The sequence below is a fragment of the Saccopteryx leptura genome, chromosome 5 (assembly GCF_036850995.1).
Source record: "Saccopteryx leptura isolate mSacLep1 chromosome 5, mSacLep1_pri_phased_curated, whole genome shotgun sequence".
NCBI lineage: Eukaryota > Metazoa > Chordata > Mammalia > Chiroptera > Emballonuridae > Saccopteryx > Saccopteryx leptura.
This window is the reverse complement of record NC_089507.1, coordinates 128,994,403-129,021,061: the sequence shown is the minus strand read 5'-3', so window position 1 is coordinate 129,021,061 and position 26,659 is coordinate 128,994,403. Positions and strand designations below refer to the sequence as shown.

The following is a 26,659-nucleotide window of genomic DNA, read 5'->3' as shown; positions in this document are numbered from 1 at the left end:
TACAGTTACCTTTGCTCACTAGTGTTTATCAATTCCTATGCACTCGCTATATTGAATTATTTTTGTTTGGTGTGTGTATTAGTTTGCTACAGCTGTCATAACAAAAAACCATAGACTGCATAGCTTAAACAACAGAAATTTATTTTCTCACAATTCTGGATTCTACTGGTCAGGGTGTTAATAGGTTTAGTTTCTTCTGAGTTCTCTCTCCTTGACTTGCAGATGGTAACCTTTTCTATGACCTGGTGTGTGGATATCCCGGATTCAATTCCCAGTCAGGGTACACAGGAGACGTGCCCATTTGCTTCTCCCCTACTACCCCTCTCACTTCTCTCTCTCTGTCTCCTCCCCTCCAGCAGCTATGGCTCAATAGGAGTAAGTTGGCCCCACATGATGAGGATGGCTCCATGGCCTCTATCTGTGCACATCTCTGGTATATTCCATCCTGTGTCCCTATTTTCTCTTCTTACGGGTCTTCTTCTTAGTACTCACCTTAATAGCTCATTTTAACTTAATCACTGTTTTATAGGCCCTGTCTCCAAATATACTCACATTTTAAAACACTGGGGTTTAGTGTTCAACATATGAACTCTGGGCCAGGCACCTTCAGCCCATTACATGTTTTGTTCACACATATTTTGTAAATAGTGCATACGTGAGTGATAAGCTTTTGAGTTCCTGATTGACTGGAGAAAACGTATTATGTACCCACACTAGAGAGATAGTTTGATTGGGTATGAACTTTTAGGTTTAAAATTATTTTTCCTAAAGGTTGCATTGTATTCTAATATCCATTATCAGCCTGCCTTAGAGAAGGCAGATAGATGTCTAACTGATTATTTCTCCTCCAGGATTTTTACATATCTTACTTTTCTATCAGGAAGTAGGTAAACTATTTTTTGATCCCTGGAATTCAGAAATTCTCCTGGAAATATGATGGTCCCTCATCATTTTTTACCACCAGGAAATTTTTATCTGTAATTTATTTTATGATGTCCTTCTGAAAAATCTATTAGATGTGTAAACTTCTGAATCTGTCCTTGCTATCCTCTAACATATATTCTCAAAACTACCATCTCTTGGTCTGTTGGCACCGTAGTCAGATCATTTAGTTCAGTTGTCCAATTCACTATTAGGAATGTATTCTGTATTGATTCTGCTTTTCAGTTCATCTCTGGGGGTTTTATTTTAGCAATCTTACTGTTAATTTCAAAGAACTCTAAATGCTTCTTTTTCTTATTATCCTGTTCTATTTTATAGATATAATGGATGCCCACATCTCTCAAGGGAATTACTTTTATTTCTTCATTTACTGTCCCATTTATTCTATTAAGAATCTTCCTCAAGTGGTTTACTTATATTCTGTTTAACTTACTGTCTCTCAGAATTTTTCTCCCCTGTTTGGTTTTGTATTACTATATGTGGATGAGTCTAAATTGAATAATATTACTATATATTTTATGCCCTCCAACCAAGTAATAAATTTCATTTCCCTAACAGTGCATACATACTCAGTCTGAATCAAGATATCTGGTTTTACATTTCTCTAATATAAAAAAGAAACTGACTTTCTAGTGTGCTTGCATTTGTGATGTAATGGTAGCTTGTATATTTGCTGAGGGAGGTGCATGTATGTTATAGTGGTCACAAGGGACACTTCCTCATTCCTCCAGTCTCATTCTCAGTGCCACACATGGACACTCATGTGTCAGAGCTCCCACTCCAACATTATTTACCAAACTGTGTGTTCTAAGTATGAATGCTAGTCAGCAACTCCTCGCACAAGGGATCAACCTGACTTTTTATTGAGTTCTTTGATGAATTACTAGCTAGTGACTCATTAAGTTCCTTCTATATGCTCTTGACATTTTTGAATTATTCCAAACTTCTGCTGAGAACAGGCACTTTTTTGGTTGGTCTTTTCTTTACCTGTAGGTGTTTGCAAGTTCCTCGGTTTTGTTTGCATATTTTTATCAGTTTCCACTTGGTTTAAACTTCCGGACAGTCCTTAGTTGTGTGTGTGGTGACCATGTCCTTGGTTTTCCAGGGCTTCTCTGGACTCATTTTAGTATTTTTCCTTTTTTCAGTGGAACATTCTTGAGGAATACAGGTAAACGTGTTTTCAGTTAGCTGTCAGAATCAGAAATCCTTTCTTCAGATATTTACAATTTTCTAGAGAATGTAAAAGAAAAGTAAATAAACACACTATTTCATTACTTTATCCATTTGATGTTTTTCCATGTAAATTTTTCTTCTTTTTGAGAAGAGGTATTTTGAGGGCATTTTGAAGGTGATCTGTACAGTGATATTTTAAGCTGGGAGAAAAAACATGGAAGTTTCAGGCTAATACTGAATGCTACACAGGTCATTCTGCAATTAAGACATTTGGTTGGTGCTTTATTTCTGATTACTTTTGAATAGTCTGCCTCTTTCAAAGGATGTGAGGTTAATGTAGAGCTAAATACAAATTAGCCATTTCAACTTTCACATGCATAGTTGCTGAAATTTTTCTCAACTCTTCCTCTGACTCCACCAGTGATGTTTATTGCAAATGGAGTGCTGTTCAGAAAAGGCAATCTCCTGGAGACAGAGAACCTTTGTCCTAGACCCAGCTTCCTAAGTTACTAATGACTGGAAACTTTGAAAAGTTCTAAAGCTCTCTAGTCTCATTCCCTTTATTTAAAGGACTCTAACAATGCTTTTGGAAAAAACTTGAAAAATCTGATATTTCACCCTAAATTCCACAAAACTGTCAGCCCTGGTGTAAGAACTGGTATTCTTTTTTTTTTTTTTTTCATTTTTCTGAAGCTGGAAATGGGGAGGCAGTCAGACAGACTCCCGCATGAGCCCAACCGGGATCCACCGGCATGCCCACCAGGGGGCGATGCTCTGCCCATCTGGGGCATCGCTCTGTTGCATCCAGAGCCATTCTAGCGCCTGAGGCAGAGGCCACAGAGCCATCTTCATTGCCCGGGCCATCTTTGCTCCAATGGAGCCTTGGCTGTGGGAGGAGAAGAGAGAGACAAAGGAGAGGAGGAGGGGTGGAGAAGCAGATGGGCACCTCTCCTGTGTGCCCTGGCCAGGAATCGAACCCGGGACTCCTGCACGCCAGGCCGATGCTCTACCGCTGAGCCAACCGGCCAGGGCCAAGAACTGGTATTCTTATATCCCATCTCAAATAAGAAAGACAAAGAAAAAAGGGTGATCTATTTCTTCAACCTCTAAAGATAGTGCTTAAGTATAGATTGATTTATATTCTGACAGTTCTAAGGTTATATATAAATATGTGTATATATATATATATATATATATGAATGTGTATCAGATATATATAAAAATTACCCATGCCTATACTTACCTATGGTAAATTTCTTATTTTAAGGCACCATAGCTTATCTACTGTATAATTTAGTGACCTCCAAAGCAAGACATAAAGTTGAGATGATGTTGTACTGTGAACAAGTAATTATTTGTAAACATGGTGATTAAAGCATTAATAGCTCTTACTGAAGTTCCTGAATAACGCTGATTTTTGTAAATAAATACACTGATTTTTCAAATAAAAGAAATTTGCTAAGGAAGAAATTGCACAATGAGAAACATGAACTTCTACTTCTGCTTCTATTATTGAATAGTGAATCAGTTATTCCCTCTGGTCTTCTGTGAAGGTTTTGAGTGGAAGTTCTCCAAAATCTTTTTAAAACAGTAAAGTTCTTAAAAATTTTAACTTTTCCATTATTTTATTCTTTAGCAAATGTTTACTTAGCAGTGTTCCAAGTATTCAGGATACATAATTAAACAAAACAGACAAATTCCCTGCCTTCATAGAATTTAGTTTTAATGGAGAAAGGAGACAGTAAACAGAGAATGTGGTAAATGAAGAAGCTGGGTGATAATTTTAAAGACTGTAACAAGAAAAACAAAAGAAAAAATAAACAAGGGAAACTACATTGAACTAAAAACATTTTTGTACCACAATATCATCAACAAAATGAAAGACAACCCACTGAATGGAAGAGCATATTTGCCAATACATCTGATAAGGGCTTAATATCCAAAATTTATAAGGAACTTATAAAACTCAATACATAACACCAAAAACAATCCAATTAAAAAATGGCCAAATAGCCTGAATAGATGCTTCTCCAAAGAGGACATACAGATGGCCCAGAGACGTATGAAAGGATTATCAATGTCACTAAAATTCAGAGAGTTGAAAATTAAAAAGACAGTGAGATATTACCTCACACTTGTCAGAATGGCTATCATCAATAAATCAACAAACAAGTGTTGGCAAGGGTGTGGAGAAAATTGAACCCTGTGCACTGTTGATGGAAATGCAGATTGGTGCAGCCACTGTGGAAAGCAGTACAAAGTGACCTCAAAAAACTAGAAATGAAACTACCTTATGACCCAGTGATTCCACTTCGGGGAATATAGCCAAAGAAACTTGAAACAAGAATGTAGGCACAAAAAAAAAATAGAATGTAGGCACCCTCTATGTTTATTGTAACATTATTTATAATAGCTAAAATTTGGGAGCAGCCCAAGTGCCCCAGTTGATGAGTGGATAAAAAAGCAGTGTTACATTTACACAATGGAATATTATTTGGCCATGAAAAAAAGAATTTTTTTCCTTTTACGACAGCCTGGATGGACCTGGAGATTATTATACTTAAGTGAAATAAGTAAGTGAAATAAGCCAGTGAGAGAAAGTACTATATGACTTCACTTATACATCAAATCTAATGAACAAAAAAATAAACAGACAAAATAGAAACTGGCTGATAAATACAGATAGCAGACTGATAGCTGTTAGCTGAAAGAGGGATTGGAAGGCCAGGTGAAAAAGGTGAAAAGATTAAGCAAACAAATAAAAAAACATATCCTCATAGACACAGACAATAGTAGGGCGATTACCAGAAGGTGTGGGGGAGGAAGGAGAGGGTAAAGGGGGATAAATGGTGACAGATGAGAGCTCACTTGAGGTGGTGAACACACGATGCAATACACAAACGATGTATTATAGAATTGTGCGTGTGAAACTTATATAATTTTATTAACCAATGTCACCCCAATAAATACAATAGAAAATTTTAAAACAATTGTCTAACAAAGTAAAGCACAGTAAGAGAATTGTTGGAGTTGGGTAGGGCTCATTTTCCAAACCTCAGGCAGAGTGGGCTGCATTCAAAATGTCAACTTAGAGCACACACTTGAAGGAGGTGAGGGAGTGAGCCATGCCAATGTGAGCTCCAGGGGAGGACACTGTAGACACAGAGAAGAAGTAATGCAGGGCTCCAAGTTGGAGTGTCCCTGGTGTTTGGAAGGACTGACAAGGAAGCCTGTGGCTAGAGCACAGTGGGCTGTGGGGAAGAGTAATAAGATGCAGAAGAAAGAGGCAAGGCAGAGAAATCTTGAAGGCACTTTTGTAGCATTGGGAGGGCATGCTTATTAACTGTGCTTGAGAGCCCCGTTTTAGAAAATTGCTATGATTAACTGAGCTCTTAAGGACCTCCTTTGATACCTTAATGTTCCTGGTACTTTCATCGTTCTTGCCTCTGATCAGGCAAAATTGCTAGGTCTCTAAAGAGGGAATTGGGAAAAGTAGTTCACATTGGCAAAATTACACATGATGTGCCACCTGACTTTTTTAAATATCTAAAATTAAAAATAGAAAGTGTGATGGAAAGGGGGAAGGAAGGAGAGAGTGAGTAAATGTGTTTAGAAGACCAAGAGACCATTTGACTAATTGTTTTAATTGCCATTGAAATGGATGAGACATTTGTAGTTTCCCAACTAATTAGTCAATTGAGTGAGTCAAGGCAAATAAGGAAAATTCCATACTAGCTCTGCACTTGTATATTTTTGCTTGTTTTTTAATTAAAAGACTTTATTTTTAGCAGTTTTAGGTTTCCTGGAAAACTGAGTAGCACACACTGACAATTCCCATTGCCCCACGCATCACCCACCCCCAAGTTCCCGTTATTTTTCTTTTCTGGGTTTTTTTTTTTTTTTTTCTGAAGCTGGAAACGGGGAGAGACAGTCAGACAGACTCCCGCATGCGCCCAACCGGGATCCACCCGGCACGCCCACCAGGGGCGATGCTGTGCCCACCAGGGGGTGATGCTCTGCCCCTCCAGGGCGTCACTCTGCTGCAACCAGAGCCACTCTAGCGCCTGGGGCAGAGGCCAAGGAGCCACCCCCAGTGCCCGGGCCATCTTTGCTCCAATGGAGCCTTGGCTGCGGGAGGGGAAGAGAGAGACAGAGAGGAAGGAGGGGGGGTGGAGAAGCAAATGGGCGCTTCTCCTATGTGCCCTGTCCGGGAATCGAACCGGGGTCCCCCGCACGCCAGGCCGACACTCTACCACTGAGCCAACCGGCCAGGGCCCTGTTTTTTTTTATAAATAATTTTTATTAATTTTAATGGGGTGATATCAATAAATCAGGGTACATATATTCAAAGAAAACATGTCCACGTTATCTTGTCATTCAATTATGTTGCATACCCATCACCCAAAGTCAGATCGTCCTCAGTCACCTTCTCTCTGGTTTTCTTTGTGCCCCTCCCTCTCCCCCTTCCCCTCTCCCTCCTTCCCTCCCCCCCCATAACCACCACACTCTTGTCCATGTCTCTTAGTCTCGTTTTTATGTCCCACCAATGTATGGAATCATGCAGTTCTTGGTTTTTCTGATTTGCTTATTTCACTCCATATAATGTAATCAATATTTTGTTGCAAATGATCAGATGTCATCATTTCTTATGGCTGAGTAATATACCATAGTGTATATGTGCCACATCTTCTTTATCCAGTCATATATATATATTTTTTTTTTTTTATTTTATTTTTACAGTGATTAAAGCCTTTAAGCAAACTCTTGGCCAATACAAGAATCCATAAAAGAGTAGTGTCCTTAACATGTTCACCAAGTCCAAGTTGGCACCAACACCATTCCAAATCCCTGCGAATGCAACCCAACCCCAGTTCAGTCCGTTAGGAGTTATCACAAGGAGCAGGAGTCCAGAAAAAGTCTACATCCAGGAAAAGTCCGCATGGCACTGGAATTGTGGTCACAATTTTATACTTTGCAGCTCATGTCCAAGTCCCAATGACCGCTGCTTCTAGCTGGTAATGATTCAGGTAGACTGGAAAAGCCATCTGCAGCATGTGTGGAGATGGAGCCTCTGTTCTCCTCTGCCTGGAGAGATAAGACCAGGGTGCTTTTCCCTGGAGCTCTGCAACTGTGGTGTGATAAAGAGAACCTTGGGATACTCTAAGCTGGGTGGCAAAGGTAAATTCACAATAGAAGTTGGCAAAAGGGGAAGAGAGAGCTCTAAATTAGGAGTAGGTCCCAGCCTGAAATTTGAGTGGGGCATTGAGGTAGGAGGAATAAAGGAATCACTATATATTAATCAAAGCAGCAGAAAATAGGACTATCAACCCCCACAAAAGAGATCTTTGAGGGAAGAATAAAAAACCTGACTATTCAGGCAAGACAAAGTTAAGTGACCCTTGTGCAAATGAGATCAGTTTACCTGCTTCTTGGAAGAAATACCCTAGGCTCATCCACAGTGTCATAGATGGGGCTGATGGCCCTGTGCACCTTCAGCCTTCAGTGGCAAACCCCAGCATTCTGGGCAAGGTTAGGTCATAAGTGGCTGAAGCAGGGCTGGAAGAGACTGAACCCTCCCTTAGAAGAGCGAGGGGGAAGCCTACCTTCCAGTGTCCCTTTTTCCTCACAGCAAAGGCATGTAAGCCTAGCAGGGTTTAGCTCAATGACCTTCCTTTTCACTATTGAAGCAGGACCCAGATGGAATCCTATGAGACCCCTTTGGGGCATTGGAGCCTTTAAGGGCATATCCTAAAAGCTGGTAGTTCACCTGATCTCTATTGGGCTTTTTCTACCTCTTGGTACCTTAAAAGCCATGCTCAGAAAATCTCGCTGAGGGGTTTGAGGATCCCCATCTGCCTATATAAACCTTTTTTGTATATCTGGAGCTATTTGGAAAAAGACAAAACAGTGTTATTAGCTGGATCAAATAAAAGAAGGTAGAAGTTTGCAGGAGAAGATTTGGCATCTCCTGTTCATCAGCATTCAAAAGAAATTTAAAATTTTTAAAGTAAAAAGCATGATATGGTAGACCTGTAGGAGTTCCAGGATATGACTCCCCCCTTTAAAATTTTTTTTAAATTAACCTTAAAATATTTGCTGGGTACACTTTAATAATACCTTGACTTTAAAGATTGTAAGAAATACCCATAATTCGAAAGGTTTGACAAAATACAGTAAATGCTTTTGCTACATATGCAGAAGCATTGTCAGTTTTAACCAGTTTAGGAAATCCAATAATAGAAAAATGCATACAGAAAATGCATACAGACAATGAGCTATAACCTGCTTAGCAGCCTCTCCTGTTCTGGCAGAGGTTACTATGTATATAAATCCAAAATAAGTATCCACTGTAATGTGGATATAGGGCTGTTTGCCAAATGAAGGTATATGAGTAACATCCATTTGCCAAAGTTGTCCTGGTAGGAGTCCTTGAGGGTTAACTCCAAATGAAGGGAAAGATTGTAGTATAGGACCCCTTGGACAGGATTTACGAATCTGCGATGCTGCTTCCCAAGAAAGTTGAAACTGTTTACACAGGGCTGCAGCGTTCTGGTGATGAAATAGTATGAGACTGAATTGTTCGATCTGTCATGGTTGCTTCAAATAATTTTCTTTTGGGTAGCTTGATCAACAAGGGCATTCTCTTGTGCTAAAGCTCCATGGAGCATGGAGTGAGCTCGAGTATGTCCTATAAAACATGGAGCTCTATGTTGACATATAAGTCTTTGAAGAAGGAGGAACTGTTGAAATAGTTCATCAGCATTTGTCCCTAAGACAGCAGTCTTTATAGTGGAAACAACCATAAGTAAATATTTGTTGTCTGTGTATAGCTTAAAGGAGGAATATGGCAAATGCTGAAAAGCCATGATAATGGCATGTAATTCTAGTCTTTGAGCTGATTTTAAGTTGACTGTTTCAGTATAAAGTTGTCCATTGATTTGCAAAAGCGATTTGCCATTTAGTGGAAGTTTCCGAGAGCCATTGTTGTTGATCCTTTGAAAAAGGGAACAACAATAATTTTGAGGCTCAAAACCTATAAGCTGTAAGGGTCACCTATGCCCCTTGATAATCAAGGAGGCAACAAGATCAAAATGTGGAAGTGTATTCCATGGGCTATTACATGGATCAATGTGCCTAAGCTGTAGCTGCTCTTGTACCAATCGAGCAGCTGCCCTAAATTTCTCCTGAGAAAGGGGCCATTGGTCTACCCATACAGGATTATCTGATTTCCAAGTAATTGGGTCTGCACAATGCATTACTAGGGTAGCAGGAGCTAACAAGGTCCCTATGCTAAATTTTGATATCCTAATCCACACCTTCTGGTATTGGGTGCCATTTCTATGGGGGTGAGAATTCCTCGCTGTTCATTCCCTAGTCCCTTGGTGGGCAAAAATCCCCAATCAAGCCTCTGAGTACTGACTAAACCATTAGGACTGACAAGCAATGTTCCTGTATTTTTCAAAACATCTCTACCCCACAAATTAACTGGCCATCCAGGGAGCGCATAGGTTTAAAAAATCCAGAATGACCTTCTTAATCTTCCCGATGTAAAAAACTAGAACTTTGTTGAGGGGATTTACTCTGCCCTATACCTTGTAATTCTGTGGCTGCTGCATGAATGGACCAGGAAGGAGGCCAATGTAGCTTAGCAATAACAGATACATTAGCTTCGTATCTAAAAGTCCTTTAAATTTATGCCCTTGTATTGTTAGTTCCATTTCAGGGCAATCCTGACCTATTTTTTTTAAATCCAGTTGGCAAAATCAGAGGAGCCAAAATGCCAATTTTCTTGGGGCCCCTTTTGCAGAATGTGGCCTGAGAAGCAGAATTAGCATCCTTATACTATTCTTCTAACTGCCTGAATTAGCCCTGAGACAAATTCTTTTTTTCTTTTTTTGATTAATTTTAATGGGGTGACTGATAAATTAGGGTACATATGTTCAGAGACCCCAAGTTCCCATTATTATTGACACCTTCAATTATTGTAGTACATTCGTTACAACTGATGAGCCAATGTTGATGCTTTATTATTAATTAAAGTCCCTAGTTTACATTTTGGCTTACCCCTTTGATTGTACATTCTGTGTTTTCACAAATGTATAATGACATATATTTAGAGAATATATACATGTATCCTCTAATTCTGCATATATGTATATATTCTATATATACAAATACAGAATAGTGTCACTGCTCTAAGTTCTCCTGTGCTCAACTTTTTCATCCCTCCCTATGTTCCCCTCACTCCTGGCAACCACAGATTTCTTAATGCATTAGTAGTTTTACCTTTCCAAGAAATTCATATAGTGACTATCATACTTGGTATTTTATTTATTGTACTGTATTGGCTTGGAGGGAAGGGTCGATGGATGGGGTGTGCTGTGCCCTGATGACCTGTGCCCCACTCGGGTGCCTGGTGCCTGACCAGATTCCCCAAAGTGCTGTAGCTAACTCTACACACCCAGGGAGCCTCCAAGAGCCTGACCCTCTGTCCCCCCACCTTCAGGCCAACCATTCCCTAACCCTGGAGAAACTGCCTTCCAAAGGTCCCAGCCTACTGGTGAGGGACAGGAGAAAGTGAGAAAAGGGGACCTTAGTAGAGCTGAGGCCTCTGCCAGCCCTGCTTACCCCCTGGCTTCCCAGGACAGAACCTGTACTTGGGCCTCTTACCCACTTGACTTTGTTCCTCTGTCCCTCTGTTTGTCTTTCTGCTCCCCTGGGTCACTCCTGTCTGCCTGTTGGTCTGTTCCTGGGATGCTTATCACTTCAGGCTCTAGCAAACTTCAAGTATGTCTTATACTATTATCCATAAACTAATCTCACTAAAAAAGAAAGCAAAACCCAATGTCAGCCAGATTTTCTCCTATGTTATCTTCTAGAAGTTTTATAGCCTTTTCTGATTGCCTTCTTTCACTTAGAAATGCACACTTAAGTTTCTCCATGTCTTTTTGTGTCTTGATAGCTCGTTTTCTTTCACTGCTGAATAAGATCCAAGTGTATGTACCAAATTGTGTTTATCCATTCACATGTTGAAGAACCTCTTGGTTGCTTCCTAGTTTTGACACTGTAAGTAAAGTTGCTATAAACATTCACTTGCAGGTTTTTGTATCGATGTAAGTTTTCTTATATTGATAAGTTACTTTTGAGTAAATACCTAGGGCACAATTGCTGGATCCTATGGTAAGAGTATGTTTATAAGAAAATGCACAATTGTCTTCTGAAGGGGCTGTACCAATTGGCATTCTCACTAACAATGACAGAGAGTTCCTGTTGCTCCTCGTGAGCATTTGGTGTTGTCAGTGCTGTGAATTTTAGCCACTCCAGCACGTGTTTGAGTTTGCATTTCCCTGATGACATATAATGTTGAGCATTTTATCGTATGTTTATTTTCCATCTGTATCACTTCTTTGCTGAGGTGTCTGTTCAGATCCTTTGTGCATTTTTTAATTGGATAATTTGTTTTCTTATTTTTGAGTTTTAGAAGTTATTTATTTTGGATTCCACTACTTTATCAGATACGTGATTTAAAATATTTCCTGCAGTCTCTGAATAGCCTCTTCATTCTTAAATCAGTGTCTTTCACAGAGCAGAAATTTTTCATTGCAATGAAATCCAACACACTGATTTTTTTCATTCATGGCTCATTATTTTGGTTTTGTATCTAAAAAAATCATTGTGAAAACAAGATCACCTAGATTTTCTCCTATATTACCTTCTAGAAATGATGTAGTTTTGTGATTGAATTTTGGGCCTATGAAACATTTTGAGTTAATTTTGAGGAACTAGGGAAGCTCTCTTCCTAGAGTCCTTTTTTGCATGTGAATGTCTAGTTGTTTCAGTACCATTTGTTGAAAAGACTAATCTTCTCAATGAATTGCCTTTGTTCCTTCGTAAAAGATCAGTTGACTGTATTTATGCGGGTCTGTCCTGGCTCTTTATTTAGTTACAAGGACTAACTTGTCAATTCCTTCATCAGTACCACACGGTCTTAATTAGTGCAGCTTCGTATGTGTGTTGCAGTCAGGTGGTTGTCAGTTTTCTGACTTTGTTCTTTTCCGTCAATACTATGTTGACTATTCTGAGTCTTTTGCCTTTCTGTATAAACCTTACAATGACTTGGTCAGTAGCCTCAAAATAACTTGCTGAGAATTTGAGTGGGATTAAATTGAACCTATAGATCAGTTTGTGGATAACTCACACCTTGACAATATGAGTCTTCCTTGTAGAGAATAGCATCCATTTATTTAGATCTTTGTGGGGGTTTTTTCATCAGTTTTGTAGTGTTCTTCATATAGATCATGTACTTTTGGTTATATTTATACACGTATTTCTTTTTTCAGTGCTAATGTACATTGTACTGTGTTTTTAATTTTAAATCCAGTTGTTTATTTTTAGAATACAAGATAACAACTGATGTTTGTATATTGACCTCATGTCTTGCAACCTTGCTATAAACTCTTATTAGTTTCAGGAGTTGTTTATTCTTTGGATCTTCTATATAGATAATCATGTTATTTGTAAGCAAAAGCATTTTTATTTCTTCATAATCAGTATATAATCAGTATACCTTTTATTTCCTTTTCTTCTTTTATTTCATTAGCTAGGATGTCTAGTACAATGTTGAATAAAAACAGTAAGAGCAGGCATCCTTGATTGTTCCTGATCTTAGGAAAGTATCCAGTTTCCCACAATAAAAATGAGGTTAACTGTGGGGTTTTTTTGTAGATCTTCTTTATTAAGTTGAGGAAGCTCCATTTCTATTTCTAGTTTCAGAATAATTGTTACCATGAATGGGTTTTGAATTTTGTCATATGCTTTTCCTGCATCTATCCGTATAATTATATGATTTTTCTTCTATATCTTGCTGAAATAATAGATTAGATTGATCAATTTTTTAATGTTTACCAACCTAATATACCTGGGATAAATCCTTCCTGGTAGTTGTATATAATTCTTTTTATACATGGTTGGATTCAATTTGTTAATATTTTGTTGAAGATTTTTTTCCTCTATGTTCATGAAAGATATTGATATATAGTTTTCCTTTTTAGTTATGCTTTTGTCTGCTTTTAATATTAGTAAAAAATTGGCCTCATAGAATAAATCTGAAAAAGTTTCTTCTGCTTCTGTTTAATGGATACTATTGCAGAGAATTGATCATTTATTTCTTAAATATTTGCTAAAATTTACCAGTGAACCCATCAGGCCTGGTTCTTTTTATTTTGGAAGGTTATTAATAATTGATTCATTTAATTAATAGTTTAAATTATGTAATTCTCCTTGTCTGAGTTTTGGTATATGTGACTCTCAAGGAATTGGTCAAGTTCATCTAGATTATCAAATTTGTGGGCCTAAACTTGTTAATAATAATCCTTATTATCCTTTTAGGAATCAATAGTGATGGTTTCTATTTCATTTCTGATATTATATTAGTGTCTTCTTTCTTTTTCCCTCAGTATCCTGGCTAGAAGTTTAGCAATTTTATTGCTCTTTTCAAAGAACCAGCTTAGATTATTGATTTTAGACCTTTCTTACTTTATTTATTTTTTATTTTTTGTATTTTTTTTTTGAAGTTAGAAGCCAGGAGGCAGTCAGACAGACTCCAGCATGTGCCCGACCGGGACCCACCCAGCATGCCCACCAGGGGGTGATGCCTTGCCCATCTGGGGCATTGCTCCACTGCGACCCGAGCTATTCAAGCACCTGAGGCAGAGGCCATGGAGCCATCCTCAGCGCCTGAGCCAACTTTGCTCCAATGGAGCCTTGGCTTCAGAAGGGGAAGAGAGAGACAGAGAGAACGGAGAGGGGAAGGGTGGAGAAACAAATGGGCACTTCTCCTGTGTGCCCTGACTGGGAATCAAACCCGGGACTTCCACACACCAGGTCGACGCTCTACCGCTGAGCCAACCAGCCAGGGCTAGACGTTTCTTACTTCTTAATATATGCAATTAATTCTATAATATTTCCTTATAAAAACTGTTTAACAAATTTTAATAAGATGTATCCTCATTTTTATTTAGTTTGAAAAACTTTTAGTTTCTGTGTGTGTGTGTGTGTGTGTGTCTTTAACCCATGTTTTATTGAGAAATATGTTGTATAATTTCCAAGTATCTGGAGCTATCTTCTTGTTTTTGATCTCTTGTTAAATTACCTTGTAATCTGAGACCATATATTGTATGATTTCCATTCTTTTAAATTTGCTACAGTCCCTTTTGTGGCCCAGAATGTTGTCAATCCTGATGATATTCCCTATGAGTTTAAGAAGAATGGGTATTCTGCTATTGCTGAATAAAATAGTCTATGAATATAAATTAGATCCAGTTGATAGATGCTATTAAATTCAACTATGCCCTTATTTATTTGAAGCCTTCTGATCTGTCAGTTACTGATGGAAGGATATTGCAGTCTCCAACTGTATGAGTGGATTCATCTAGTTCTTGAAGTTCTACTGTTTTGCTTCATTTGACTCTATTGTTAGGTGCATATACATTCAGGATTGTTATATCATGTTAGGGAATTGACCATTATCTCATTGTGTAATATCTTTTTGTCCCTAATAATTTTTTTTCCTGAAGTCTACTTGCCCAAAATTAATACAGTTTTTCCAGCTTTCTTTTCATTAACATTATTATGGTATTTTTTTCTTCATCCCTTTATTTTTATTCTATTTTTCTATTTATATTTAACTTGCGTTTCTTTTAGAAAACATATAGTTGACTCTTGTTTTTTAATCCACTCTAACAGTCCCAATCTTTTAAGTGGTGTATTTACAAAATATATTTACAGTGATTATTGATCATTGAATTAAAATTTAGTATATTAGTTATGGTTTTATATTTATTAACATACTTATTTTTTTGTTTCCACTCTTTTTTTGCCTTATTTTTTTAAGTGAGAGGAGGAGAGATAGAAAAACAGACTCCTGCATATGCCCCAACCAGAATTCATCCAGCAACCCCCATCTGGAGCCGATGCTCGAATCAACAGAGCTTTCCTCCAGGGCCCACACTTGAACCAATTGAGCCATTGGCTGTTAGAGGGGAAGAGAGAAAGTAGGGTGACTGGGAAGCAAGAGAAGCAGATGGTCACTTCTCATGTGTGCCCTGACCCAGGATTGAACCCAGGACTTCCGCATGCTGGGCTGATGCTCTATCAAGGCCATTTGCCTAACTTGTTTCAGTTGAGCATTTATATAATATCCTTTTTAGTCCTCTCTTAGCATATTAATATTTTAATCTTATTTTATTGTTGGCTCATGAGTTTATAATATGCATTTATCAATAATCCAAGTTCATTTTCAAATAACATTATAACACTTCATGGTAGTACAAGTACTACCTTATAAATACAATATTCTCAATTCCTCTTTTCCACCTCTTGTAACATGTTGCCATTCATTTCACTTACCCCAAAACTATAATCACTGAACATATTCTTGCTATTATTACTTTGAATCAACTGTTAGTTATTAGATCAATTAGAATAAAAAGAATATTTCATTTACCTTCATTTATTTCTTCTCTAAAACTTTTTTATATAGATCTGATTTTTTAACTGATGTCATTTTCCTTCTTTCTGAATAATTTCTTTTAACTTTATTTACAAGGCAGATATACTAGCAAAATATATCCTCAACTTTTTTATTTTATTTTAATTTAATTTTATTTTTTTACAGAGACAGAGACAGAGTCAGAGTGAGGGATAGACAGAGATAGACAGACAGGAACGGAGAGATGAGAAGCATCAATCATTAGTTGCGCATTGCGACACCTTAGTTGTTCATTGATTGCTCTCATATGTGCCTTGACCCTGGGCCTTCAGCAGACCGAGTAACCCCTTGCTGGAGCCAGTGACCTTGGGTCCAAGCTGGTGAGCTTTGTTCAAACCAGATGAGCCTGCGCTCAAGCTGGCGACCTTGGGGTCTCGAACCTGGGTCTTCTGCATCCTAGTCTGACGCTCTATCCACTGCGCCACCGCCTGGTCAGGCTATCCTCAACTTTTGTTTGAGAAAATCTTTCATTTTGATCAACAATTTCGCTGAATACATAATTCCTTGTTAAAAGATTTTTTTTCTTTCAGCACTTTTAACATTTTATTTCATTACCTTCTTGCTTGCATGGCTTCTGAAAATAATTCAGATGTAATTTTTTTTTCTTTTTTCTTTTTTGTATTTTCCGAAGTTAGAAACAGGGAGACAATCAGACTCTCACATGTGCCCTACTGGGATCCATCTGGCATGCCCACCAGGGGGCGATGCTCTGCCCATCTGGGGCGTTGCTCCATTGCGGAGGGAGCCATTCTAGTGCCTGAGGCAGAGGCCATAGAGCCATCCTCAGAACCCGGGCCAACTTTGCTCCAATGGAGCCTTTGGCTGCGGGAGGGAAAGAGAGAGAGAGGAAGGAGAGAGGGAGGGGTGGAGAAGCAAATGGACGCTTCTCCTGTGTGCCCTACCAAGGAATCAAACCCAGGACTTCCATAACCTTGGCCCATGCTCTACAACTGAGCCAACCAGCCAGGGCCTCAGATGTAATTCTTAATCTTGATCCTCTGTAAGGTATATTATTCCTCTGGTTTCCTTCAAGATTTTATTTTTATCTTTGAATCACTGCAGTTTGTATATCATATACCTGGGTGTATAGATAAATACCAGTTTGATGTTTATCCTGCTTGGTGTTCTCAGATCTTCCAGGATCTGTGGCTTATTGACAATTACTAATTTTAGAAAAATATTATTCATTACCATTTTAAATATTTTTTTCTGTTGTTTCCTCTTCTGCTATTCATTTTATATATGTGAAAACCATTGTAACTATTCCACAGTGTTTGGATATTTTGCTTATTTTCAGTTGTTTTTTGTTTTGTTTTTGTTTTGTATTTTAGTTTACATTTTTATTTGCCTATCTTTAAGATGACTGATTCTTTTATTACTGTGTCCCATCTATGATATGCCCATCAAAGGCATGCTTCTTTTCTGTTAGAGTGTTTTGTTCGTAAACAACCCTTTGATTGTTTATTGGAGTTTCCAGCTCTCTGTTTATATTATCTATTCATTTTTGCATGTTTTCCACTTTTACCACTACCGCTTTTAGCTTCTTAATCATACTTACATTAAATTCTTTGTCTGATGATTTCAAAATTTCTCCCATATCTTAATCTGGTTCTTATGTTTCTTTCATCTCTTCAAACTGTACTTTTTGTCTTTCAGTGTACCTTGTAGTTTTTTGACAGCCTGACATGATGTCAGGAAAAAAGAATTAGACTTTTAGTGTGAGTTTTTGTTTATCTTCCTAGAGATTGTGTTGTATTTACTCTCTGCTGTAACTATGGATATAAGGGGCTACACTTTACCCTGCTGTCCTTGTCTTCCCTATTGCCTTGGGTTTCCAGAGAGATTTCTTCCAAAATAAGGTCTGCCATCTTCTGCTCTTTCAGTTGTATTTCTGTTATTACACAGAAGCCCTATGTATTGGTAAGTTGTGAGGTGAGGGAAACCTTTCTATAGAACTATGACTAGGTCTCCGTCTTTCACTGAATCTTTAATTGGCCCTTATACTTCAGATTGCCTCTCGGGATTCCCCTGACCCCGCTCCTTAGGTAAGACAGGAAGGCAATAGGTAGCTGGAATCTCTTATTTCCCTTATCTCACATGGAAAGTTACCAGAGGCTGGAGTTGAATATTTTTTTCTTTTTCCTATTTGTTAAGCTCTGGTAAACTCCAGTACATCAGCCTTTCTCTAAATAGTTTGTCTTAAGGACATGACTGGCTAAGAAGAAAAGAATGTTGAGTATATTTCAAAATGGTTTCCTTTCTCCACTTTTCCTACCAAACGGTTGCAGGAATTTTTCTCTGGTTTTATCCAAAGTTATGTTGGTTTAAGTGCTGAGGAGTTGCTTCCTCAGTAATTTAACATAAATTTAATTGGATAATATGTATTTAGAAAAAATTTTATTCTATCTATGTTTTGATTTAGCAAGTTTTCTTCATTCTTGCCCTAAAAGATACACAGTTGCTTTGAGTATATCATTCTTCATATAATATAATCTTTATATATTAAAATATATAAACTTTATTTTATCTTTATTTATGTATTCTGTGAACTCACATTATTTTTATTAAAAACTCATGATAAATTATTTTGCCATGTAAAATGTTAATTCTTACTATATTGAGTATTTGTTCAACCAAAATCCCGAAATTCAAAACACAAGTAGCCAAATTATTCATCCAGTAGTTGAATTTTAGAAAACTATTTTAAATGATAAGGTATTATTGCAGGATGTATTGTCTTTTCCATGAAATGTGCATAATGAAGTATAAAATTAGAAACAAATTAATGATACTTCTAAAAAATTAATGACAATAAATATAAAATTTTAAATTAATTACTTTTCAAGAATATTAGCTAGTTTTATTTTTCAAATAGATGTTTAAAAGTTTTAAAAAATATTTTCTTGAGAGTTATCACACACACAAATTATTAAGAGACAGTAAGTATTATTTCTATTGAAAGACAAGAAATGCATACTATAATTTTAGCCTTCATGGGTTTCTCATTGACCAACATTATATGGAGTCCTTAAAATGACCCTCCTAATTTTTCCATTGGCAACTGTAGATGCAGAAACACTTGACATCACATACGGTTCTTCCATTTAATACATTGGTGGCATTATAAATACACGTTTCTGTTAAAACATTCCATAAACTTGTCAAAGTCTTTGGAATTACATAGTTAGTAAAGTTGACCAGAATTTATCTGAGCTATACTAAAGTGAAATATGAGATAAGAATAGTTGACATCTATTGGAGAGTTAATGTTCATGATGGGGTGATTAGCGTGGAAGGCGTTAGGAGCAGTCAGATGATGTCATGGTGAGGTTTTGAGAATTATAGTAGAAGGACACTGGCAGAAAAGAGAATTTGGCAGGAGCATGTAAGATTGATTGAAGATTTAAAAGACTAAATGCAGAGAATAAAATGAAGCATAAATAAAATAGATAAATTAATAAATAAAATACATATATGCTAGAAAAGAACAAAGTTGGGGGAAAAGATCAAAGTTTTAGGCTACTTTTTCATATAATTGGTTTTTTTTTTTTTTTTTGTATTTTTCTGAAGCTGGAAACGGGGAGAGACAGTCAGACAGAGTCCCGCATGCGCCCGACCAGGATCCACCCGGCACGCCCACCAGGGGCGATGCTCTGCCCACCAGGGGGCAATGCTCTGCCCCTCCGGGGCGTCGCTCTGCCACAACCAGAGCCACTCTAGCGCCTGTGGCAGCGGCCAAGGAGCCATCCCCAGCGCCCGGGCCATCTTTGCTCCAATGGAGCCTTGGCTGCGGGAGGGGAAGAGAGAGACAGAGAGGAAGGAGGGGGGGGGTGGAGAAGTAAATGGGCGCTTCTCCTGTGTGCCCTGGCCGGGAATCGAACCCAGGTCCCCCGCACGCCAGGCCGACACTCTACCACTGAGCCAACCGGCCAGGGCCTATAATTGGTTTTTTTAACTGAGTTTTTCAGAAAAATAGTTACAAAATAAATAAAATAAAGCTATTTCTTTTTAAATCTTTGTAAAGTAACACAGGATTTATGCAAAAAGAACTCAATTTAGTAAAATTGTTCTGTTATCAAGCTGAACTAAAAGCTTTATTCCTTTTAATTTTTAAGTTTAAAATAATGGGGACAATTTGCATAAATTTTACCACTAAGTATCCACCACATCCTGGAGCTGAAGACTCTTTGGGCTGAGTGCTTATGTATGAGCCTGGAAACAACCAGCTGACCCCAATTTCTTTCATGTTGAGTCTTGGCATATTTTGTTTATTTAGAAATCAACATAAAAAGTTATTTTTGCTTAAGAAATGTCTGCTTTTCCAAATGTTGGTGTTAAAGTGTCACTCTCAGGTTCTCAAATTACACATGTTTTCTATTTTTCTATTTTGATTTTGATTTATCTTTGGTGTTTGGCTTAACTTTAATTAACAGTGAGTTTCTGTTTTGACCTCAGATTTTTTTGTAGTGATCAACATTGACAACATGACTAATTTCTGAGTCTAGATTATTTGATAGTTTTTGGAAATATTTCTGGAATATCAATATAATATGTGTAGCAAGATGAGTGGTATCATCTCCTTATGGTAGTATACATTTGAGATACATTTTTATATAGTAAATTATCTGTAGATAAATTTTGACACTAAGAAAAGAGAGAGTAAGATTTTTCAATAACGGAAAATGTCAATGGATTAAAAGACAATTGTAATGGAAGAAAATATTATCCATGTATTTTCTCTGGGTTTTAGTTTTCTTATATAAATACAAGAGTGGTATAAGCAATTGCTAAAGTACATTACAAGCCATACACACACACACACACACACACACACACACACACACACACAGTCTAGGGAACTGATAACCATAGAAGTTCAGTAAAAAGAAAATACAAAAAATATCTTCTCAACTTCACCTTTTTTGTGGTTTAAATATAGATTTGTTTTTGAAGAGAACTATAAATGACTTGTTTTTTGAAATATTTTTACTGTTTAAAAAATGATTAGAACTTGGCGTGGTGGTTGGTTTCAAATCTAACTGTATTTTTATTTTATTTCTTCTTTGTTGAGTCTGTTAGTCCTTGAATTTAAAAAATCCTGAATATTGATGTTAGATAATTTAGGCAGATTTTCTGTCAAATTTTTAAATATTTTCTGCACATTACTTTGCTTTCTGTAATTACTTGAAAATTCTCATAGTCATTTACTAGGAGGATTTTCTTTTTCTCTAGTGCCACGGCCCTAGTCAAATAAGGATGATGTTTTTTAGCAATGAGAAATTCTAGTTGTATATGAGCTTCAGTTTTTTAGATGTTTAAAACAGTTATAATTCTTTATCATGTCCAATTTGATATGTGGAAATCAACACGACAAAACTATAAGCCTTATATAACACACATAGGCTCAATTTATAACCACTGTATGTACATATAACAAATATTATAGTCAAGGCATTGAGCTGTCACAGTGCCAGATTCCATTCTTTTGTTAACAACATGGATGTTAATGAAAACCAGAATCAGGATACAAACATGGGCTGTCTGGCTCCAACCTTGTCCTTTGAACCACCAAGCCATGGTTTTGAGATCATAGGTTTATCACATGGCCAATTAAAGGAAGGACTAATCATATCTTAATCTGCAGCAGCTGACAGTACATTATACGGAAATAAAGCTAGTCCCCACATTTCAAAAAACTGACAACATCGTTAGTTTAGAGTACCCTCCAGCCCTCCTTCCTTCCTAAACACTATGGAAACAAGCAAAAACAGCATAATAGTGTTTTCCATTCACATTGAGAAGGTTCTATTGCTTTGGTAGAAGATACCCAATTATACTTCTAATATCCAAACCACAAAGAATTGCTTTTCCTCAGTTTTGTTTTTTCACCCATTATTAGGTGTATATCATTGAGGAATCTGGACTAAACATCCTGGTGTGGTCAGAGATTGGCAGTAGAAGGACTGGTTGGACGTATGGACATGTACATCTCTCCAGTAACAGCCCATTTAAGGTGGCATTTGAAGCTGATTTGAGTGGAGATGAATACATCTTTATTGCTCTTGATGACATCTCCTTTACCCCAGAATGTGTATTTGGAGGTAAGTGATTTCTTCAGAAACAGGGATGTTTTTATTTTGTTTTTAATGTCTAGATACAGAAACATTGAGAATTTCTGAAGAATTGCAATTTTTTTCAAGTTCAGTCCTACTCATATATTGAAGAGCAGTCTGTGTTGTAGAAAGTAAAGTTTTCTGTTCATGACACTTCACTATGAAATTTTCATGTCATCCTGCCAACAAAAGAACTTTGACTAAAGTTCTTTAAAAAAACATGACAGAAAAATATTTTTAATATGGCTTTACTGTCTACTTTGTTTACTTCCCAAGGGTTGCAGTAACTGCACAAGGTAACGATCCCTCTGGTCACATCTCATATTTCAGACTGTTTTTTCCATCTATAATAACTTGACCCCTTCCCTGGGCTTTACCCCTTCTCCTGTTTATACTCTACAATCTAGAATTCTTATTCTATTGCATAAAGAAAGCAAACATCTTGTCTTGAACTCCTTTCCTAAGAAATCACCCGCATACCTAAAATCTGAATTTCTGCTACTTAAGATATTTCCACTTGTATGGATATTTGTTCTCTTACAAATTTAGTCCTCAAAATTCATTGCAAGGTAGTATGTTCATTGTCTTTCTCTTCCTCAATGCCCCTTCCAATATTTTGTTATTCTAGCCATAAATCTGGGTTCTTAGTCTTTTCGTGATGTTTCTTTGGATCCTGAATTCTGGGTAGTTTCTACTTTCAGGTGATTCACCTTGTGTAAACACTGACCTTTACTTCCAGTCCCCTTCATAAATATTTTTATTCATTAATGTACTTTCATAGTTACGTTCTGGACCTTATAATATCTTCTGAAATTTTAAGGTTTAAATTTTAATTTAATCCTATGTTTTCTATTTTCTTATTACTCCTCCTAAACCTGTTTTCCAACATAACTAATAAAAAAATATCATTTTAGGTTCTCAGTGATTTATGCTTTTTTTGTAAAACATTCTATACTCTTTTTTTCACTAATAATCCCAGATGTAATGAGCTAACCCCTCAATTCCATTTTAACCAGCACTTCGAATTTTTTATGTCCTATTTTTTTCAGTTCAACATAAATTGGGTCTTAATTCTATACAGTAATTCTGCTAAGTACTTTGCATATATTTATCTGACCTCCTTGGAGAATAGTTATAAGTATCTAGCTCATGTTTGGTCATAATGTCTTTAAGTCAATCTTTAAAATTGAGTTACTATGACCATTGATGTTTTCCAAACTGTTGATGATCATGCTCATTGGGACAATTAGAAAAGTTGGTTTATCACTTTAGCTAAGCCTTTAAGGGTCCTAGACACATGTGTTTGCCATTCCCTAGCACTGTTTATCTAGAAGAATTCTTAAATCCTCCAACTTCCCCCTTGAACTTTCTTTATTCTGTCAGTGTTATTATATACTTTAAATAGAAAACAGAACCCATTTTAAACAAAGGCCCCTAATTTTCTCTTTTCTGCCTCCAAAAGTATCTACAACCAAATTATTTTTTTTATAATAATTTTATTTTTTTAATGGGGTGACATCAATAAATCAGAATACATATATTCAAAGATAACAAAACCAGGTTATCTTGTCGTTCAATTATGTTGCATACCCACTACCCAAAGTCAGATTGTCCTCTGTCACCTTCTATCTTGTTTTCTTTGTGCCCCTCCCCACCCCCTTTCCCTCTCCCATTCCTCCCTCCCCCCCGTAACCACCACACTCTTATCAATGTCTCTTAGTTTCACTATTATGTCCCACCTACGTATGGAATAATACAGTTCCTGTTTTTTTCTGATTTACTTATTTCGCTTCGTATCATGTTATCAAGATCCCACCATTTTGCTGTAAATGTTCCAATGTCATCATTTCTTATGGCTGAGTAGTATTCCATAGTGTATATGTGCCACATCTTCTTTATCCAGTACAACCAAATTATTTTTATCAGCATTTGTCTCAGTAAAAAAAAAAAATCTACATTTTTCCAAGAATTAATGCCTCTCCTTGGCATTTATTTTTATTTTTCACAGCTATAATTTCCCACTAATTTTGAGCTGCTCATGAATAAGAGGAGCTTGTGTATTTCATCTCTGGCGCCTAACACAGGAACTAAAAAGTTTGGAACACAATTTAGTGGGGATTGAGATGAGTCACACCGCTGCTGCTTCCAGTACACAGATGGGTACATGGTTGGCAGAATTGTTACCAGCGATATGGGCAGGCATAGTTCCTGCTGTGTCCTCTGCTGGATGAAACTGCCTCCAGGACCACAGTCCAGCAGAGCTGGAGGATCACAGATGGCAGACCTGTTACCAGGGTTGTATGTGTATGTGGCTCCCGCTGTATCCCTGGGTGAGTGAGTCCAAGGGGATACAAGACTGCCTCCGTGACTGTCTAGAGTAGGGCTATAGATGCATCACAAGGCTGCTTGTAGATCTGCTGTTTTGTTCAAAATCAGCAGGTCTGTGAGTGGGCATGCTGATGGGTGTGACTCTCACCATGTCCTTGGGTGGGCAGGTCTGCCTTCAGACTATGATAGAGCAGCAGTCAAGACAGGTCACAAGACTGCCTTAGGAACCACAGTTAGGTTGAGGTTGGCTGGACTATTACTAGGGCACAGATAGGCATGTCCCCTGCCAGTTTCTGGATGAGCAGGATTTCACGTGTACCATGCAAAACAGTGTTGGAACTGAATCACAGGACGGCTTCAGGGTCTACAGCCAAGACTAATGTCAACAGTCCTGCTTCCCAGGGGCACAAACAGGTGTTTCTGACCCCTGTGTGGGCAGGAATGATGCTAGACCACCCTAGGGGGTGGTCTAGGATGGAGCCCAGTCTCAGGACCACTCTAGGAACCACAGGTGATTCCCAGGTCAGTGGGCCTATTCCTGAGAGCACAAACAGGCATGGCTGCTCCCAGATCTCTTGAAAGATAGAGCTGGTAAAGAACTTCAGCTAAGCAAGGCTACACTGTGTCCACTGGGGGACAGGGCTACTTCTTGACTATCGCCAGGACCTCATTCAGCGAGCCTGCCACCAGGTCAGGGGCCTGCCTCCTCAAAGTGGCTCTCCTGGTCTTGGGCTTTAAGGGGCTTTTACAGCCTTCTACCTGGATCTTAAAGTTCTACCAAGGACACTTTGTCCATGGACAACTGCCAGATTGTTGTTTGTGGGGAGGGGATATGGGACATGAGCTAAGGACCTCCTATAAACCTGATGTCATTCTGGTGTCACATACCTCATAGAGACCTCATACAGACTTGTTTAAGGCTTTCAAGAAGGAAAATACACACACACACACATCAGCAACTTGGATAAAAAACAATCTTTTAAGTATTAATACTGAGCCAGGAAAACTTCATTTTTCAGTAATGCTGGACAAAAGAAGCATTGGTTTCACATAAAATTCCAATTGATCAAATATTGATACATTTTTCTCTAAATTTTCTATTTTTGTTATATGAAAATCCCAAGAATGGGATACAGTTTTCCAGTGAAATATTATTGTAAAATACGGGAAAATTCTGATAGTAAAGGATTTGCTACACTGAATGTTTATTGAACAAAGCAAGAGAAAGAAATGTAAATGGATTTTCCCAGTATTCATTTATGTGTGTTCTTCTTCACCCAGCTCTTGAACAAGGGGAAACCTTCTATACCATCAAAACTGCTTGCTTTTCCATCTTTCCTTAGTCTGGAATCAAATTACTAAGGTAGCTCAATTAACTTAGATAATATTTTTCAGATCTTATAATAAGAAATCCAGATTTTTACATTTAGCATACCAGCTTTTTATTCCTGTTCAGATTAACATCCTACGATGAAAAATAGCTAACTCCTAACTTGATTCCAACCTCATATTAGGATTTTTATTCTTCTTTTAACTATCCTCCTCATTCCACCCCCAAAACATACACTCTCCCATAACACAAAGAAATATAGAACTATGGCATTTGTTACCACAAGTTACCTGTACTTTTTCCTCCGTTTAGAAGATTGTCCTGTAACAGTAGCCCCTCCCCCAACCCAAAGACTCTGCTTTCTCTGTTATTATTTCTCCATTCTCCCTTTAATTACTTTTAGTTTCCCAGAACAACATTTCCTAAATGAAGACATTCTTGATCTAGTAAAACAAACAGTGGGATTCAGCCGGTTTGCACTGGTTCGGTAGAACTGATACCTAATTTTTTGTTGAGTTTGGTGAACCAGTTGTTCAAATGGCACTTGTAATCAGGGTTCTCTCTAAGGTGGGCGCCTGGGCAGCTGCCCAATGTAGAAATCAGAAATTTACATTCCTTACTCTTTTTAACATTCATCTGTTCAACAGCGTATTCTAAGGGCCCATAGTAATGTTCATTTGGTGCATAGGTAAAAAAAATTGCAAGTAAGGATGCCAATTAAGAAGCAATATGGAAATATCTTAACAGTTTTATTGTTTTTTGTCAGGTATTATTTAATATTTTTCATTAATATTTTGAAACTCTTATAACATAATCTATTTTTGTGTACCTCTTATTGTTCTTATTTAAGTATTAAATGCATGAAATAGTAAACGACCTTTTGGTATATTAGTTTTTTTAAACTTAAAACCGTCATTAGGGCAGAGAATCAGTCCTCAAAATATTTGAATCCCAGCACTGAGTAAAATATCTCCAGCAATTCTGAGTCAGCAGAGAACTGTGTTTATTTTCACAGAGTTTGTTTTCTCTAGGTAGAAAACAAACTACTTAGAGAAGAACTGGTAGCCAGTTGAATTCTCTAGGTAGAAGGTATTTGCTGTTTTCTCCTACAATTTGAAACATAAAGGATAACATTCTTTTTCATGCTAAACAGACGTTTTACAAGGCTGGTAGGGCATTGCTGTTTTAGAACTATATAAGAACTTTTAAAGTATTAGAAATAAC

The 26,659-nt window shown here is 37.4% G+C and overlaps 1 protein-coding gene across 1 annotated transcript in view; it reads left to right on the top strand.

Annotated features, from left to right (window-relative positions):
* MALRD1 (MAM and LDL receptor class A domain containing 1) overlaps nt 1–26,659 on the top strand; it is an 837,423-nt gene that overhangs the window by 662,389 nt on the left and 148,375 nt on the right. Inside the window, 1 exon segment of the mRNA XM_066386561.1 lies at nt 21,564–21,765. Coding sequence (XP_066242658.1) covers nt 21,564–21,765 — 202 coding nt within the window.